General features: G+C 53.7%; 1 protein-coding gene across 1 annotated transcript in view; it reads left to right on the top strand.

Annotated features, from left to right (window-relative positions):
• The window catches only part of LOC140367203 (signal peptide, CUB and EGF-like domain-containing protein 1), a 68,415-nt gene that overhangs the window by 9,280 nt on the left and 39,795 nt on the right, over nucleotides 1-19,340 (top strand). The window contains exon 3 of the mRNA XM_072453558.1: nucleotides 11,307-11,396. Within this exon, the coding sequence (XP_072309659.1) occupies nucleotides 11,307-11,396 (90 nt within the window). The remainder of the gene's footprint in view (nucleotides 1-11,306; nucleotides 11,397-19,340) is intronic.

The following is a 19,340-nucleotide window of genomic DNA, read 5'->3' as shown; positions in this document are numbered from 1 at the left end:
CTTTCACCATCACATTCACCATCACATTCACCATCACTTTCACCATTACTTTCATGTTCGATAAAACGTTATAAGTAATAACAACGTAAAATAAGACGTAATGTTACATGTCGCAGTGCGAGGTGCTTGACAAACTGACGGGGCAAAGACTAAACTCAGGACGTCTGCTCAGGACGTCTGCTCAGGATGCCTGCTCAGGACGTCTGCTCAGGACGTCTGCTCAGGACGTCTGCTCAGGATGCCTGCTCAGGACGTCTGCTCAGGACGTCTGCTCAGGACGTCTGCTCAGGATGCCTGCTCAGGACGTCTGCTCAGGATGCCTGCTCAGGACGTCTGCTCAGGATGCCTGCTCAGGACGGCAGCTCTGCCTTTGGCCTATAGACGCTTGCATTTCCTGTCTGTACACACTGGTCATGTAAGGAAAACACTGGCTCCTGAGCGCTCCTCTGTGACTGTAGCACTTTCCCCGGGCCCCTGAGCGCTCCTCTGTGACTGTAGCACTTTCCCCGGGCCCCTGAGCGCTCCTCTGTGACTGTAGCCCCGGCCCCGGGCCCCTGAGCTTCTCAGCACTGTCACTTACTCTGTCTCTGCATGGACCTCACTGCTCTGGAGGGTTCTGTCTCTTTTACACCCGCTGTACTTTTACCGGGCCCTTTACTGCAACAAACTAAAACAAACAATACTTTTTGCTTTGTCGAGGCGCAAAAAACAAAAAACTGAAATATTCTAAATTCACTCACTTCAGTCAAAGTTGCAACAGAAGAGAAGTTTCTTGTGTGTTTTGCCATGTCACAAATGACCATTCCTTTATTGTCCATGTTGGACGAGATGCTACAGAGTCATAGAGACGCTCGGGCCCTTAGGGGCCTCGGCTCGAGACTGCACAGTTACATTATAGTCTGATGAACAGTTTCCATATGGGGCATCAGAGTGGAACTCTACCTCAGCCCTTCTTTTGTCTCCCCTGCCCAGGCTGTGGGCCCCAGACTCCAGCACCACTTCAGAAGTGGAGTGGCCCTTTCCCAGCCAATCAACTCGTCTCTATTCAAGCTCTTTTCCTCTGAAACACAATGACCTCAGCACATCTCAGCATAAATATGTCTCCCTGAGATTATTTAGATGAATCTGTTTCCGTCCTGTCCCCAGTGTCTCCATCAAGAACATCCGTCCTGTCCCCAGTGTCTCCATCAAGAACACCGTCCTGTCCCCAGTGTCTCCATCAAGAACACCGTCCTGTCCCCAGTGTCTCCATCAAGAACATCCGTCCGGTCCCCAGTGTCTTCATCAAGAACATCCGTCCTGTCCCCAGTGTCTTCATCAAGAACACCGTCCTGTCCCCAGTGTCTCCATCAAGAACATCCGTCCGGTCCCCAGTGTCTTCATCAAGAACATCCGTCCTGTCCCCAGTGTCTTCATCAAGAACACCGTCCTGTCCTCAGTGTCTTCATCAAGAACACCGTCCTGTCCCCAGTGTCTCCATCAAGAACACCCGTCCTGTCCCCAGTGTCTCCATCAAGAACACCGTCCTGTCACCAGTGTCTCCATCAAGAACACGTCCTGTCCCCAGTGTCTTCATCAAGAACACCGTCCTGTCCCCAGTGTCTCCATCAAGAACATCCGTCCTGTCCCCAGTGTCTTCATCAAGAACATCCGTCCGGTCCCCAGTGTCTTCATCAAGAACATCCGTCCTGTCCCCAGTGTCTTCATCAAGAACACCGTCCTGTCCTCAGTGTCTTCATCAAGAACACCGTCCTGTCCCCAGTGTCTCCATCAAGAACACCCGTCCTGTCCCCAGTGTCTCCATCAAGAACACCGTCCTGTCACCAGTGTCTCCATCAAGAACACCCGTCCTGTCCCCAGTGTCTCCATCAAGAACATCCGTCCTGTCCCCAGTGTCTCCATCAAGAACATCCGTCCTGTCCCCAGTGTCTTCATCAAGAACACCGTCCTGTCCTCAGTGTCTCCATCAAGAACATCCGTCCTGTCCCAAGTGTCTTCATCAAGAACACCGTCCTGTCCTCAGTGTCTCCATCAAGAACATCCGTCCTGTCCCCAGTGTCTCCATCAAGAACATCCGTCCTGTCCCCAGTGTCTTCATCAAGAACATCCGTCCTGTCCCCAGTGTCTTCATCAAGAACACCGTCCTGTCCTCAGTGTCTCCATCAAGAACATGCGTCCTGTCCCCAGTGTCTTCATCAAGAACATCCGTCCTGTCCCCAGTGTCTTCATCAAGAACATCCGGCCAGTCCCCAGTGTCTCCATCAAGAACATCCGTCCTGTCCCCAGTGTCTCCATCAAGAACATCCGTCCTGTCCCCAGTGTCTCCATCAAGAACATCCGTCCTGTCCCCAGTGTCTCCATCAAGAACATCCGTCCTGTCCCCAGTGTCTCCATCAAGAACATCCGTCCTGTCCCCAGTGTCTCCATCAAGAACATCCGTCCTGTCCCCAGTGTCTCCATCAAGAACATCCGTCCTGTCCCCAGTGTCTCAATCAAGAACATCCGTCCTGTCCCCAGTGTCTCCATCAAGAACATCCGTCCTGTCCCCAGTGTCTCCATCAAGAACATCCGTCCTGTCCCCAGTGTCTCCATCAAGAACATCCGTCCGGTCCCCAGTGTCTCCATCAAGAACATCCGTCCTGTCCCCAGTGTCTTCATCAAGAACACCGTCCTGACCTCAGTGTCTCCATCAAGAACATCCGTCCTGTCCCAAGTGTCTTCATCAAGAACACCGTCCTGTCCTCAGTGTCTCCATCAAGAACATCCGTCCTGTCCCAAGTGTCTTCATCAAGAACACCGTCCTGTCCTCAGTGTCTCCATCAAGAACATCCGTCCTGTCCCCAGTGTCTCCATCAAGAACATCCGTCCTGTCCCCAGTGTCTCCATCAAGAACATCCGTCCTGTCCCCAGTGTCTCAATCAAGAACATCCGTCCTGTCCCCAGTGTCTCCATCAAGAACATCCGTCCTGTCCCCAGTGTCTCCATCAAGAACATCCGTCCTGTCCCCAGTGTCTCCATCAAGAACAGTTTGAGTCATTGGAGTTGGGAGGATTTGGACATGTCACTTTACAGCTCCAGAGGTGCAGACAGAGAAAGAGCCTTTCACGCAGAGCTCTCCAGAACTCCTAGAGGCACTAGAACTGTTCTGTACAGCACTAGAACTGTTCTGTACAGCACTAGAACTGTTCTGTACAGCACTAGAACCGTTCTGTACAGCACTAGAACTGTTCTGTACAGCACTAGCACTAGAACTGTTCTGTACAGCACTAGAACCGTTCTGTACAGCACTAGAACTGTTCTGTACAGCACTAGCACTAGAACTGTTCTGTACAGCACTAGAACTGTTCTGTACAGCACTAGAACTGTTCTGTACAGCACTAGAACTGTTCTGTACAGCACTAGAACCGTTCTGTACAGCACTAGCACTAGAACTGTTCTGTACAGCACTAGCACTAGAACCGTTCTGTACAGCACTAGAACTGTTCTGTATAGCACTAGAACTGTTCTGTACAGCACTAGCACTAGAACTGTTCTGTACAGCACTAGAAGTGTTCTGTACAGCACTAGCACTAGAACCGTTCTGTACAGGCACTAGAACTGTTCTGCTTCTCCCATTCAACCCACACTCTCAGACTGGCTCAGGCACGTTATAGGAACCAATATCTACTTTGTTGTTTTAGAAAATGCGAGAAAAGTGTTTCTGGCCCATTTTAGCGGTCCAAAGTGGCCCCTGAGAGGTTCTAGCTCCCAAAGTGTCCCCTGAGAGGTTCTAGCTCCCAAAGTGGCCTCTGAGAGGTTCTAGCTCCCAAAGTGCCCCCTGAGAGGTTCTAGCTCCCAAAGTGCCCCCTGAGAGGTTCTAGCTCCCAAAGCGTGTGGCTTTGGGAGCTAGGGGAAGGAGCCTCCACAGCACAGCCAGATGATTGGACGAGAGAGAAGTCAAACTCTGACTTGATCTTGTGCTAAAGCTCTGTGTTTCCACTGATGCTAACGACTATGTGGAGCCTTAGCAACACAGAGCTAGCAAAGCACGTTACCAACAGCAGTTTCCTGTTTATGTCCGCATGGCGTAGAACAGGGATGGGCCACATCCGGCCCACAGGGCCTTTCAATCCGGCCCGCCAAGCTTGTCCAATTAATATTTAAAAAAATAAATAATAATAATAAAGCTAGGCAAAATAATGTCTGTTTGCCATAACCCGACTGACCCGTTATGAAACTGGCCGACTGAAAAAAAATATATCAGCATTTTGTTATCACGCTTGTAAACCTGTCTTTCATCCCAAAGGACTGATAACGCATCCTTCACATGCGTCCGTAAATACACAGATCACGCACTGGAGTCGTTATATTACTTTTAACAAGTTGGTTGGCCTCTGTCGGCGCCACTGACCTCTACATAGGACATGTGTTTCTCTGTCAGGGTGTGAAATTTGACTTACGCAAATGCATTCTGGGATTGAAACACTCCCAGCAGCGTCATCACAACAAACATGGCGGCGCCCGTGTCCCCTGCATGTTCCCCCCGCTCGCCTTCGCTACCAAAATAAAGGATAGCAGCGTACAAAAGGTCGATTGAAATATCTTAAAATCGTGAGATTTAGTCTCCTGATCGGGTTGATAAAGACGTTTTCCGTCATTGACTGTTGAAGCCTGACCCCTGGTGGTCACTCCGACTCAAAAAATGACAAAATTTTGATCTTTTTTTTGCCTTCAAAGTAAAAAAAATAAGAATTTGCCTACCGTGCGACCCACTTAAAAAATGTTGGCTCGGGTTTTTTGCCCTCAGGCATCTGTCTGCACTTGTGTCCTTAATAAATATGACGTGAAATGGATTAAATAATAGATTCAATAGCCTGTATTTGACAGAAAAGTGATATGTTATCTTGATATTTAATTTTTGGGATTTTTTTTTTTTTCACACCAATGATCGTGGGCCGGCCTCCAATACTGGCCCGGATTCAAATGTGGCCCTCGGAGGAAAAAAATTGCCCCCCCCTGACGTAGCGGGAGATACAGTGCACTCTAGCTTTAGCCACGCCCCTCACACACACTAGCTTTAGCCACGCCCCTCACACACACTAGCTATAGCCACGCCCCTCACACACACTAGCTATGGCCACGCCCCTCACACACTAGCTTTAGCCACGCCCCTCACACACACTAGCTTTAGCCACGCCCCTCACACACACTAGCTTTAGCCACGCCCCTCACACACAATAGCTTTAGCCACGCCCCTCACACACACTAGCTTTGGCCACGCCCCTCACACACACTAGCTTTAGCCACGCCCCTCACACACACTAGCTTTAGCCACGCCCCTCACACACACTAGCTTTAGCCACGCCCCTCACACACACTAGCTTTAGCCACGCCCCTGCCACACACTAGCTTTAGCCACGCCCCTCACACACACAAGCTTTAGCCACGCCCCTGCCACACACTAGCTTTAGCCACGCCCCTCACACACTCTAGCTTTAGCCACGCCCCTCACACACACTAGCTATAGCCACGCCCTTCACACACACACTAGCTATAGCCACGCCCTTCACACACACTAGCTATAGCCACGCCCCTCACACACTAGCTTTAGCCACGCCCCTCACACACACTAGCTTTAGCCACGCCCCTCACACACACTAGCTTTAGCCACGCCCCTCACACACAATAGCTTTAGCCACGCCCCTCACACACACTAGCTTTAGCAACGCCCCTCACACACACTAGCTTTAGCCACGCCCCTCACACACACTAGCTTTAGCCACGCCCCTCACACACACTAGCTTTAGCCACGCCCCTCACACACACTAGCTTTAGCCACGCCCCTGCCACACACTAGCTTTAGCCACGCCCCTCACACACACAAGCTTTAGCCACGCCCCTGCCACACACTAGCTTTAGCCACGCCCCTCACACACATTTGCTTTAGCCACGCCCCTCACACACACTAGCTTTAGCCACGCCCCTCACACACACTAGCTATAGCCACGCCCTTCACACACACTAGCTATAGCCACGCCCCTCACACACTAGCTTTAGCCACGCCCCTCACACACACTAGCTTTAGCCACGCCCCTCACACACACTAGCTTTAGCCACGCCCCTCACACACAATAGCTTTAGCCACGCCCCTCACACACACTAGCTTTAGCAACGCCCCTCACACACACTAGCTTTAGCCACGCCCCTCACACACACTTGCTTTAGCCACGCCCCTCACACACACTAGCTTTAGCCACGCCCCTCACACACACTAGCTTTAGCCACGCCCCTCACACACACTAGCTTTAGCCACGCCCCTGCCACACACTAGCTTTAGCCACGCCCCTCACACACATTAGCTTTAGCCACGCCCCTCACACACACTAGCTTTAGCCACGCCCCTGCCACACACTAGCTTTAGCCACGCCCCTCACACACATTAGCTTTAGCCACGCCCCTCACACACACTAGCTTTAGCCACGCCCCTGCCACACACTAGCTTTAGCCACGCCCCTCACACACACTAGCTTTAGCCACGCCCCTCACACACATTAGCTTTAGCCACGCCCCTCACACACACTAGCTTTAGCCACGCCCCTGCCACACACTAGCTTTAGCCACGCCCCTCACACACATTAGCTTTAGCCACGCCTCTCACACACACACACTGGAATTATTAAACGTCTTTTTGTTTTGTTATTCTTTTACATCTATTCATCAAGAAGATAAGTGTGTGATCCCGATTGGTCCAGGAGAGTTTCATTCAGACTCGGACCATCTGCAGATTGAGAATGACTTTTGGAAGAGAAAACGTCAGAGACCAGGATCATCTGCTTTTTCCATTCGGGTTCGTGGCGTATTTAAAGTGTAATTCACTCAACTCCCCTTCACCAGTGGGAGGGGCATCACCATGACAACCAGACACACCTCCATCTCAGGGACGTTCTTAATGACAGACGTGTCCAGTGGAGACAAACAGGCAACCAGCGATCCCAGACTCTCCTCCTGCTGTTTCTGCATGCTGCCCATCTCTCACCCGCTCCTCCTCACCCGCTCCTCCTCACCCGCTCCTCCTCACCCGCTCCTCATCACCCGCTCCTCACCCGCTCCTCACCCGCTCCTCCTCACCCGCTCCTCATCACCCGCTCCTCACCCGCTCCTCCTCACCCGCTCCTCCTCACCCGCTTCTCCTCACCTGCTCCTCACCCGCTCCTCCTCACCCGCTCCTCCTCATCCGCTCCTCCTCACCTGCTCCTAACCCGCTCCTCCTAACACCCTCCTCACCCGCTTCTCCTCACCTGCTCCTCACCCGCTCCTCCTCACCCGCTCCTCCTCACCCACTCCTCACCCGCTCCTCATCACCCGCTCCTCATCCGCTCCTCACCCGCTCCTCACCCGCTCCTCATCACCCGCTCCTCATCCGCTCCTCACCCACTCCTCATCCGCTCCTCACCCGCTCCTCACCCGCTCCTCCTCACCCGCTCCTCACCCGCTCCTCCTCACCCGCTTCTCCTCACCCGCTCCTCACCCGCTCCTCCACACCCGCTCCTCATCACCCGCTCCTCATCCGCTCCTCACCCGCTCCTCACCCGCTCCTCATCACCCGCTCCTCATCCGCTCCTCACCCGCTCCTCACCCGCTCCTCATCACCCGCTCCTCATCCGCTCCTCACCCACTCCTCACCCGCTCCTCCTCACCCGCTCCTCACCCGCTCCTCCTCACCCGCTCCTCCTCACCCGCTCCTCACTCGCTCCTCCTCACCCGCTCCTCACTCGCTCCTCCTCACCCGCGCCTCCTCGCCAACTCCTCACCCACTCCTCATCACCCGCGCCTCCTCGCCAACTCCTCACCCGCTCCTCATCACCCGCTCCTCCTCGCCCGCTCCTCCTCGCCCGCTCCTCGCCCGCTCCTCGCCCGCTCCTCGCCCGCTCCTCGCCCGCTCCTCGCCCGCTCCTCGCCCGCTCCTCGCTCGCTCCTCGCCCGCTCCTCACCCACTCCTCCTTGCCCGCTCCTCATCACTCGCTCCTCCTCGCCCGCTCCTCGCCCGCTCCTCGCCCGCTCCTCGCCCGCTCCTCGCCCGTTCCTCGCCCGCTCCTCACGCACTCCTCCTCGCCCGCTCCTCATCACTCGCTCCTCCTCGCCCGCTCCTCGCCCGCTCCTCGCCCGCTCCTCGCCCGCTCCTCGCCCGCTCCTCACCCACTCCTCCTCGCCCGCTCCTCATCACTCGCTTCTCCTCGCCCGCTCCTCGCCCGCTCCTCGCCCGCTCCTCGCCCGCTCCTCTGTGTGGACAGTGAGGCTGCTGAGACAAGTTTCCACTCAGGGTTCAGTACGACACATGCGATGGCCGGATCTGGTCCAGCCACACTGACCCATAACCCCTGACCTCTGACCCCAAAATACTAAATAGGCACTAAACTGTCTAATGTTTGATATTATAAAATCATGAACTATAAAGACTCTCGTGATTGGAGGCTTTAAGATGTTACACTTCAATGTGATTGGTTAAACCCGTCTGTCACTCATTGAGTGGGTGGAGCCTTGGATGATCTCACCAGACCTGCCCACTGCACCGGGTCAGATCATGGCTCAGTTTTGGTCATATCCAGAACGTGCTCAAATGTGACAGTAAATGACTTTATGATTTTAGGATTAAGTCTGAAACTACAGCAGTCAAACCATCAAATAATTATGTTTTTAATGAGATTTACAACTAAAGTGCTAAATGTAATACTAAAGGTGCATAAATATTATAGAAAAGATATTCTTTCTCCTCCAAACAAACCCCTCCCACCTCAAATGTGGTCATCACACTGGACCGCAGAGTGGAAACTGTAACCTCCTCCCCCTCACCCCCTCTTCACAATCCCCCCCCTCCCCCTCGTCCCCTTCGTCCCCCTCCCATATCCCCCTCGTCCTCCTCCCCTCCCATGTCCCCTTGTCCCCCTCCCATGTCCCCCTCGTCCTCACCCCTCTGGCTGCCCCCCAGCCTCACCCTCATGGCCTCACCCTCGTCCCCCTCCCATGTCACTCTCGTCCCCCTCGTCCCCCTCCCTTCTCATGTCCCCCTCGTCCCCCTCCCATGTCCCCCTCGTCCTCACCCTCTGGCTGCCCCCCAGCCTCCCCCTCATGGCCTCACCCTCGTCTTCCTCCCATGTCCCCCTCGTCCCCCTCCCCTCCCATGTCCCCCTCGTCCTAACCCTCTGGCTGCCCCTCAGCCTCCCCCTCATGGCCTCACCCTTGTCTTCCTCACCCATGTCCCCCTCGTCCCCTCCCCTCCCATGTCCCCCTCGCCCTCACCCTCTGGCTGCCCCCGAGCCTCCCCCTCATGGCCTCACCCTCGTCTTCCTCCCATGTCCCCCTCGTCCCCTCCCCTCACATGTCCCCTTCGTCCTCACCCTCTGGCTGCCCCCGAGCCTCCCCCTCATGGCCTCACCCTCGTCTTCCTCCCATGTCCCCCTCGTCCCCTCCCCTCACATGTCCCCCTCGTCCCCCTCCCCTCCCATGTCCCCCTCCCCTCCCATGTCCCCCTCGTCCTCACCCTCTGGTTGCCCCTCAGCCTCCCCCTCATAGTCTCCCCCTCGTCTTCCTCACCCATGTCCCCCTCGTCCCCTCACATGTCCCCCTCGTCCCCCTCCCCTCCCATGTCTCCCTCGTCCTCACCCTCTGGCTGCCCCTCAGCCTCCCCCTCATGGCCTCACCCTCGTCTTCCTCACCCATGTCCCCCTCGTCCCCTCCCATGTCCCCCTCGCCCTCACCCTCTGTCTGCCCCCCAGCCTCCCCCTCATGGCCTCACCCTCGTCTTCCTCCCATGTCCCCCTCGTCCCCTCCCCTCACATGTCCCCCTCGTCCCCCTCCCCTCCCATGTCCCCCTCGCCCTCACCCTCTGGCTGCCCCCGAGCCTCCCCCTCATGGCCTCACCCTCGTCTTCCTCCCATGTCCCCCTCGTCCCCTCCCCTCACATGTCCCCCTCGTCCCCCTCCCCTCCCATGTCCCCCTCGCCCTCACCCTCTGGCTGCCCCCAAGCCTCCCCCTCATGGCCTCACCCTCGTCTTCCTCCCATGTCCCCCTCGTCCCCTCCCCTCCCATGTCCCCCTCGCCCTCACCCTCTGGCTGCCCCCGAGCCTCCCCCTCATGGCCTCACCCTCGTCTTCCTCACCCATGTCCCCCTCGTCCCCTCCCCTCCCATGTCCCCCTCGCCCTCACCCTCTGGCTGGCCCCAAGCCTCCCCCTCATGGCCTCACCCTCGTCTTCCTCCCATGTCCCCCTCGTCCCCTCCCCTCCCATGTCCCCCTCGCCCTCACCCTCTGGCTGCCCCCGAGCCTCCCCCTCATGGCCTCACCCTCGTCTTCCTCACCCATGTCCCCCTCGTCCCCTCCCCTCCCATGTCCCCCTCGCCCTCACCCTCTGGCTGCCCCCAAGCCTCCCCCTCATGGCCTCACCCTCGTCTTCCTCCCATGTCCCCCTCGTCCCCCTCCCCTCCCATGTCCCCCTCGCCCTCACCCTCTGGCTGCCCCCCAGCTTCCCCCTCATGGCCTCACCCTCGTCTTCCTCCCATGTCCCCCTCGTCCCCTCCCCTCACATGTCCCCCTCGTCCCCCTCCCCTCCCATGTCCCCCTCGCCCTCACCTTCTGGCTGCCCCCAAGCCTCCCCCTCATGGCCTCACCCTCGTCTTCCTCCCATGTCCCCCTCGTCCCCCTCCCCTCCCATGTCCCCCTCGCCCTCACCCTCTGGCTGCCCCCCAGCTTCCCCCTCATGGCCTCACCCTCGTCTTCCTCCCATGTCCCCCTCGTCCCCTCCCCTCACATGTCCCCCTCGTCCCCCTCCCCTCCCATGTCCCCCTCGCCCTCACCTTCTGGCTGCCCCCAAGCCTCCCCCTCATGGCCTCACCCTCGTCTTCCTCCCATGTCCCCCTCGTCCCCCTCCCCTCCCATGTCCCCCTCGCCCTCACCCTCTGGCTGCCCCCCAGCTTCCCCCTCATGGCCTCACCCTCGTCTTCCTCCCATGTCCCCCTCGTCCCCTCCCCTCACATGTCCCCCTCGTCCCCCTCCCCTCCCATGTCCCCCTCGCCCTCACCTTCTGGCTGCCCCCAAGCCTCCCCCTCGTGGCCTCACCCTCGTCTTCCTGGTTTGCTGGAGAATAACTGGTTGTGGGTGTGATGCTCTAACAGGGATCTCTGCTTCATGGCTTCTCGCTTCGTGGCGCTGTTATTTTACAACTTTATTTCTTTTCTTTTTCTTCTTCTTTTTTTTGCTGAACGGCCGACGGACTGAAGGTCGGGTCCCTGGGCGCCTGGTTAACCTGCTCACTGTTTGTCCCCTGTGTTTTAGAGAGAGATGAGGCTGCAATTGAGAGGTCAGAGTTGAATTCCACGTCAGTAGCTGATGTGGACAAGCGGGTGAAACGCCGGCTACTTATGGGTAACTCTTTTCTTCCTTTCTATGTGTTGCCATGGCGCTTGTGCTTGTTCCCGCCCCCTCCCCGGTCACGTCTCGTTTTTAAACTCTGGTCCACCCTGTCCCCTGCCCCAGTCTTAGTCCGGTCTCCGAGTCTCTCCCTCTGTCCCTCTGGTGCCTCCGGGTCTCACTAACATCACTTTTGTCGTAGCAGGTTTTTGCTGTGTCTTTGTGTTTCCTGTTTTCAAAGTCAAAGGTCAGCCACGTTTTTTACGTTAAGATGACGAAAACATTTCACTGAAGTTCACCTTTAGTTTGAGAATGAAACTTCTCAAAGTTTGTGTGAGCAAACTCATCAACACTGTAGGTGTCAAAGGTAAAGGAGAGGTTTATATACCTTTTAATACTATGAATATATCATTTATTCACCTACGAAACCTACGAAACTTATGAAACTCTGCTATATTTTTTAATTATTTCTGCCTCAGTATCTTCCTGCGTTGCACCAATGAAATTTCCCCATGTGGGACAATAAAGGATTATCTTATCTTAAACCTACGAAACCTATGAAACTTATCCTGTCTATCATTCAGTTATATTGTTGTTGTTGTTGTTGTTTTATGGCGGTTGGCATCCGAGTGTTGCATTACCGCCAGACTTTATTCCTCAGACTTTTCGTAGTCCTCAGACTCTGTCGTAGTCCGTAAAAGTACTCCTTCCATTGCTTTGGTGTTACAAAGCCCATGAGGTTGTTGTTGTTGTTGTAGTTACAGTCCGGTTTTACCATCACAGCTGAACAAAGTTAGAATGACAAAGGCTTTAGAGTCTGTAGATCTCTGTCAAAGACCTTAGAGTCTGTAGATCTCTGTCAAAGACCTTAGAGTCTGTAGATCTCTGTCAAAGGCTTTAGAGTCTGTAGATCTCTGTCAAAGACCTTAGAGTCTGTAGATCTCTGTCAAAGACCTTAGAGTCTGTAGATCTCTGTCAAAGGCCTTAGAGTCTGTAGATCTCTGTCAAAGACCTTGGAGTCTGTAGATCTCTGTCAAAGACCTTAGAGTCTGTAGATCTCTGTCAAAGACCTTAGAGTCTGTAGATCTCTGTCAAAGGCCTTAGAGTCTGTAGATCTCTGTCAAAGACCTTAGAGTCTGTAGATCTCTGTCAAAGGCCTTAGAGTCTGTAGATCTCTGTCAAAGACCTTAGAGTCTGTAGATCTCTGTCAAAGGCCTTAGAGTCTGTAGATCTCTGTCAAAGACCTTAGAGTCTGTAGATCTCTGTCAAAGGCTTTAGAGTCTGTAGATCTCTGTCAAAGGCTTTAGAGTCTGTAGATCTCTGTCAAAGACCTTAGAGTCTGTAGATCTCTGTCAAAGGCTTTAGAGTCTGTAGATCTCTGTCAAAGGCCTTAGAGTCTGTAGATCTCTGTCAAAGGCCTTAGAGTCTCTAGATCTCTGTCAAAGACCTTAGAGTCTGTAGATCTCTGTCAAAGGCCTTAGAGTCTGTAGATCTCTGTCAAAGGCCTTAGAGTCTGTAGATCTCTGTCAAAGACCTTAGAGTCTGTAGATCTCTGTCAAAGGCTTTAGAGTCTGTAGATCTCTGTCAAAGGCTTTAGAGTCTGTAGATCTCTGTCAAAGGCCTTAGAGTCTGTAGATCTCTGTCAAAGACCTTAGAGTCTGTAGATCTCTGTCAAAGGCTTTAGAGTCTGTAGATCTCTGTCAAAGGCCTTAGAGTCTGTAGATCTCTGTCAAAGGCCTTAGAGTCTGTAGATCTCTGTCAAAGGCTTTAGAGTCTGTAGATCTCTGTCAAAGGCTTTAGAGTCTGTAGATCTCTGTCAAAGGCCTTAGAGTCTGTAGATCTCTGTCAAAGGCCTTAGAGTCTGTAGATCTCTGAGTTCTCTTGGATCTAAAAGTGGCTCAGATTTCCTCACAAATAGAGCTCAAGATGTTTCTGCTGATGCTTTCAATCTGAATGTTCTTTTCTTAACAAAAGTGTTCCTCAAGGGTCCGTCTTTGGACCACTACTATTTACAATTTACATAAACTCAATTGGCCATAATCTAAAACACAGAAGCATCTTCACTTGTGCAGATGATGTGAGTCTCTATGTTAGAGCTTCTCCTGCTGCACCAGTGACTCTAATGGTAGAAAACAGTTTGTCCACATTTGTCTCATTTCTGGATTAAAATGAGATCATATATCTGCTGTTTATCACTCAACTCTAATGTTCAGCTCTAAGGCTCAACTCTAAGGCTCAACTCTAAGGCTCAACTCTAAGGCTCAACTCTAAGGCTCAGCTCTAAGGCTCAGCTCTGAGGTTCAGCTCTAATGCTCAGCTCTAAGGTTCAGCTCTAAGGTTCAGCTCTAAGGTTCAGCTCTAATGTTCAGCTCTAAGGTTCAGCTCTAAGGTTCAGCTCTAAGGTCCAGCTCTAAGGCTCAGCTCTAATGCTCAGCTCTAAGGTTCAGCTCTAAGGTTCAGCTCTAATGTTCAGCTCTAAGGTTCAGCTCTAAGGTTCAGCTCTAAGGTCCAGCTCTAAGGCTCAGCTCTAAGGTTCAGCTCTTAGGTTCAGCTCTAATGCTCAGCTCTAAGGCTCAACTCTAAGGCTCAACTCTAAGACTCAGCTCTAAGGCTCAGCTCTAAGGTTCAGCTCTAAGGTTCAGCTCTAAGGCTCAGCTCTGAGGTTCAGCTCTAATGCTCAGCTCTAAGGTTCAGCTCTAATGCTCAGCTCTAATGCTCAGCTCTAATGCTCAGCTCTAAGGCTCAGCTCTAAGAATCAGCTCTAATGCTCAGCTCTAATGCTCAGCTCTAATGCTCAGCTCTAAGGCTCAGCTCTAATGCTCAGCTCTAAGGCTCAGCTCTAATGCTCAGCTCTAAGGTTCAGCTCTAATGCTCAGCTCTAATGCTCAGCTCTAAGAATCAGCTCTAATGCTCAGCTCTAATGCTCAGCTCTAATGCTCAGCTCTAATGCTCAGCTCTAATGCTCAGCTCTAAGGCTCAGCTCTAATGCTCAGCTCTAAGGCTCAGCTCTAAGGTTCAGCTCTAAGGCTCAGCTCTAATGCTCAGCTCTATGGTTCAGCTCTAAGGCTCAGCTCTAATGCTCAGCTCTAATGCTCAGCTCTAAGGCTCAGCTCTAATGCTCAGCTCTAATGCTCAGCTCTAAGGTTCAGCTCTAATGCTCAGCTCTAAGGTTCAGCTCTAAGGTTCAGCTCTAAGGCTCAGCTCTAATGCTCAGCTCTAATGCTCAGCTCTAAGGCTCAGCTCTAAGGCTCAGCTCTAAGGCTCAACTCTAATGCTCAGCTCTAATGCTCAGCTCTAAGGCTCAGCTCTAAGGCTCAACTCTAATGCTCAGCTCTAATGCTCAGCTCAAATGCTCAGCTCTAATGCTCAGCTCTAAGGTTCAGCTCTAAGGCTCAGCTCTAAGGTTCAGCTCTGAGGTTCAGCTCTAAGGCTCAGCTCTAAGGTCCAGCTCTAAGGCTCAGCTCTAATGCTCAGCTCTAAGGTTCAGCTCTAAGGTTAAGCTCTAATGTTCAGCTCTAAGGTTCAGCTCTAAGGTTCAGCTCTAAGGCTCAGCTCTAAAGTTCAGCTCTAAGGTTCAGCTCTTAGGTTCAGCTCTAATGCTCAGCTCTAAGGCTCAGCTCTAAAGTTCAGCTCTAAGGTTCAGCTCTAAGGTTCAGCTCTAAGGTTCAGCTCTAAGGCTCAGCTCTAAGGTTCAGCTCTAAGGCTCAGCTCTAATGCTCAGCTCAAATGCTCAGCTCTAATGCTCAGCTCTAATGCTCAGCTCTAAGGCTCAGCTCTAAGGCTCAGCTCTAAGGTTCAGCTCTAATGCTCAGCTCAAATGCTCAGCTCTAATGCTCAGCTCTAAGGCTCAGCTCTAAGGTTCAGCTCTAAGGCTCAGCTCTAAGGTTCAGCTCTAAGGCTCAGCTCTAAGGCTCAACTCTAATGCTCAGCTCTAATGCTCAGCTCAAATGCTCAGCTCTAATGCTCAGCTCTAAGGTTCAGCTCTAATGCTCAGCTCTAATGCTCAGCTCTAAGGTTCAGCTCTAATGCTCAGCTCTAATGCTCAGCTCAAATGCTCAGCTCTAATGCTCAGCTCTAAGGTTCAGCTCTAATGCTCAGCTCTAATGCTCAGCTCTAAGGTTCAGCTCTAAGGCTCAGCTCTAATGCTCAGCTCTAAGGCTCAGCTCTAAGGTTCAGCTCGGGCCTTTTAATGAATTCTAAACACTGGCTAAAGATAAATCATACAAAGTAAGAGCTGCTTTGCATGATTTTACCCCATAGTTTATCTGCACCGTATTTTCCTAACTATAAGTCGCACTGGAGTATGAAATGCTCTGAGTATAAGTATAAGTATAAATATGAGTATAAGTCGCACCCCGGCCAAAACGGTGAGAAAAGGTGCGATTTATAGTCCGGAAAATACGGTAAGTGTGTTTTTTTGTTGCTGTTAATTTCTATTTCTATTACAAAAAAGGTCCTTAGTCAAACCTTATGATTCTTCTGTTGACACTTTGGTCTTCAGGTCAAAGGTTAAAGTTCTCTTGGTCGACTTCTGTTAGTGTTGATATTTGAGTGATCGTCCTGTAACATTTAGCACTTTGATGAACGTCCCTGAACCTGACTGCTCATTGGTCAGTCTGTTTGTGGAGGCGGGTCAGCACCGCCTTGAAGGGCGGATCATAGCTCAACATGAGACACTAAAGACAATGTTTAAGTTTAAAGTACAGGACGCCTCCTCTGCACCCTGTAAACATGAGCACCTGCCCACCCAGAGAGGAGGAGAGAGGAGAGAGAGAGGAGAGAGAGGAGAGAGAGAGGAGAGAGAGGAGAGAGAGAGGAGAGAGAGGAGAGAGAGAGGAGAGAGAGAGAGGAGGAGAGAAGAGAGGGGAGAGAGGAGGAGAGAGAGAGGAGAGAGAGAGGAGAGAGAGAGGAGAGAGAGGAGAGAGAGAGGAGAGAGAGAGGAGAGAGAGAGGAGAGAGAGAGGAGAGAGAGGAGAGAGAGGAGAGAGAGAGGAGAGAGAGGAGGAGAGAGAGAGGAGAGAGAGAGGAGAGAGAGAGGAGAGAGAGAGGAGAGAGAGGAGAGAGAGAGGAGAGAGAGGAGGAGAGAGAGGAGAGAGAGAGGAGAGAGAGAGAGGAGGAGAGAAGAGAGGGGAGAGAGGAGGAGAGAGAGAGGAGAGAGAGAGGAGAGAGAGAGGAGAGAGAGGAGAGAGAGAGGAGAGAGAGGAGGAGAGAGAGGAGAGAGAGGAGGAGAGAAGAGAGGAGAGAGAGAGGAGAGAGAGGAGGAGAGAGAGAGGAGAGAGAGGAGAGAGGAGGAGAGAGAGAGAAGAGAGAGAGGAGAGAGAGAGAGGAGGAGAGAGGGGAGAGAGGAGGAGAAAGGAGGAGAGAGAGAGAGGAGAGAGAGAGAGGAGAGAGAGGAGAGAGAGGAGAGAGAGGAGGTGAGCGAGAGGAGAGAGAGAGGAGGAGAGAGGAGGAGAGAGGAGGAGAGAGGAGGAGAGAGGGGAGAGAGAGAGAGGAGAGAGAGAGAGGAGAGAGAGGAGAGAGAGGAGAGAGAGGGGAGAGAGGGGAGAGAGGGGAGGGGAGAGGAGTCGTCCGGAATCAGAATCAAAAGGTTTATTGCCATTGTCAATAAACAAAATTCACAAACACAGGAACTTGTCCTGGTCATTTAAATTAACAACGAAAAAAACTGAATAAGTCAAAAAGAGAAAGAATTTAAATCTGTTATGGCCTCCTGCCTGAGGGGAGTGGCCTCCTGCCTGAGGGGAGTGGCCTCCTGCCTGAGGGGAGTGGCCTCCTGCCTGAGGGGAGTGGCCTCCTGCCTGAGGGGAACGGCCTCCTGTCTGAGGGGAGTGGCCTCCTGCCTGAGGGGAGTGGCCTCCTGCCTGAGGGGAGTGGCCTCCTGTCTGAGGGGAGTGGCCTTCTGTCTGAGGGGTGTGGCCTCCTGTCTGAGGGGAGTGGCCTCCTGCCTGAGGGGAGTGGCCTCCTGTCTGAGGGGTGTGGCCTCCTGTCTGAGGGGAGTGGCCTCCTGCCTGAGGGGAGTGGCCTCCTGTCTGAGGGGAGTGGCCTTCTGTCTGAGGGGTGTGGCCTCCTGTCTGAGGGGAGTGGCCTCCTGCCTGAGGGGAGTGGCCTCCTGTCTGAGGGGTGTGGCCTCCTGTCTGAGGGGAGTGGCCTTCTGTCTGAGGGGTGTGGCCTCCTGTCTGAGGGGAGTGGCCTCCTGCCTGAGGGGTGTGGCCTCCTGCCTGAGGGGAGTGGCCTCCTGCCTGAGGGGAGTGGCCTCCTGCCTGAGGGGAGTGGCCTCCTGCCTGAGGGGAGTGGCCTCTCGTCCCAGAGTCCTGGAGACGTACAGGTCCTTCAGGAAGTGTACAGTCGATCACCTTCTCAGCTGAGGCACAATGCTCTGTAGTCTCTGTTTGTCCCTGGCTGTGGCTCCAGCGAACCACGAGGTGATGGAGGAGGTGATGGAGGAGATGATGGAGGAGGTGATGGAGGAGGTGTTGGAGGAGATGATGGAGGAGGTGATGGAGGAGGTGTTGGAGGAGATGATGGAGGAGGTGATGGAGGAGGTGTTGGAGGAGGTGATGGAGGAGATGATGGAGGAGGTGATGGAGGAGGTGATGGAGGAGGTGATGGAGGTGATGAGGGGTGGACTCAATGATGGCGGTGTAGAACTGCACCATCTTTTCCTCTGTCATCTTGTCTTTCCTCAGCTGCTGCAGGAAGTACTTCCTCTTCCTTTTCCTTCTTGATGAGGAGCTGGTGGTGGCTCCAGGTTGTTACGCTGCACCAGCCGCTCCACCTCCTGTAGACAGACTCATGACCGTCCCACATGAGCCCGATGAGGCTGGTGTCGTCATGGTGATGAGGGTGGTGTCGTGATGGTGATGAGAGTGGTGTCGTCATGGTGATGAGGGTGGTGTCGTCATGGTGATGAGGGTGGTGTCGTCATGGTGATGAGGGTGGTGTCGTCATGGTGATGAGGGGGGTGTCGTCATGGTGATGAGGGTGGTGTCGTGATGGTGATGAGAGTGGTGTCGTCATGGTGATGAGGGTGGTGTTGTCATGGGAATGAGGGTGTTGTCGTCATGGGGATGAGGGTGGTGTGTCGTCATGGAGATGAGGGTGGTGTCGTCATGGGAATGAGGGTGGTGTCGTCATGGGGATGAGGGTGGTGTCGTCATGGGGATGAGGGTGGTGTCGTCATGGGGATGAGGGTGGTGTCGTCATGGGAATGAGGGTGGTGTCGTCATGGGGATGAGGGTGGTGTCGTCATGGTGATGAGGGTGGTGTCGTCCACAAACTTGGTCAGTTTGACGGAGGCGTGGCTGGAGGTGCAGCAGTTTGTCACAGGGAGAAGAGCAGGGGAGAAAGTATACAGCCCTGTGGAGTTCCTGTGCTGATGGTTTTAGTGTCTGAGACATTCTTCACCAACCGCACACACTGCCTCCATCAGGAAGTGCCTGTCAGGCACGTTGAGCTCGGAGAGCTTGTCCTGGGGCAGGGACAAAACAAAGAGCACAGAAACGCAGAGGCAGCCTTCAGCGGCGCCATCTTGGATGCGCCATCCAGAGCAGAGAGGAGTCGTCCAGAGCAGAGAGGAGTCGTCCAGAGGAGAGAGGAGTCGTCCAGAGGAGAGAGGAGTCGTCCAGAGCAGAGAGGAGTCGTCCAGAGGAGAGAGGAGTCGTCCAGAGCAGAGGAGTCGTCCAGAGCAGAGGAGTCGTCCAAAGCAGAGAGGAGTCGTCCAGAGCAGAGAGGAGTCGTCCAGAGGAGAGGAGTCGTGACATGTGCCGGACACATGTGAGCGCGGTGTCAGTGTCAGACAAGGCGTGTGGTTTAGCGGTGGCAGAATGGATTTCAAATAAACTGGAGGCAGATTTGGACTGAGCCGCGCTGACAGACGGGTGCCCCCTCCTCTGCGCCTCTGCACCCGCCTCTGCGCCCGCCTCTGCAGACGCCTCTGCACTCGCCTCTGCGCCCGCCTCTG

The sequence above is a fragment of the Eucyclogobius newberryi genome, unplaced genomic scaffold (assembly GCF_026437365.1).
Source record: "Eucyclogobius newberryi isolate DKJ021-1_F unplaced genomic scaffold, fEucNew1.0.hap1 SCAF_2, whole genome shotgun sequence".
Taxonomy (NCBI): Eukaryota; Metazoa; Chordata; class Actinopteri; order Gobiiformes; family Gobiidae; genus Eucyclogobius; species Eucyclogobius newberryi.
Note: the sequence above shows the minus strand (reverse complement) of the source record. Positions and strands in the feature narration are given on the sequence as shown.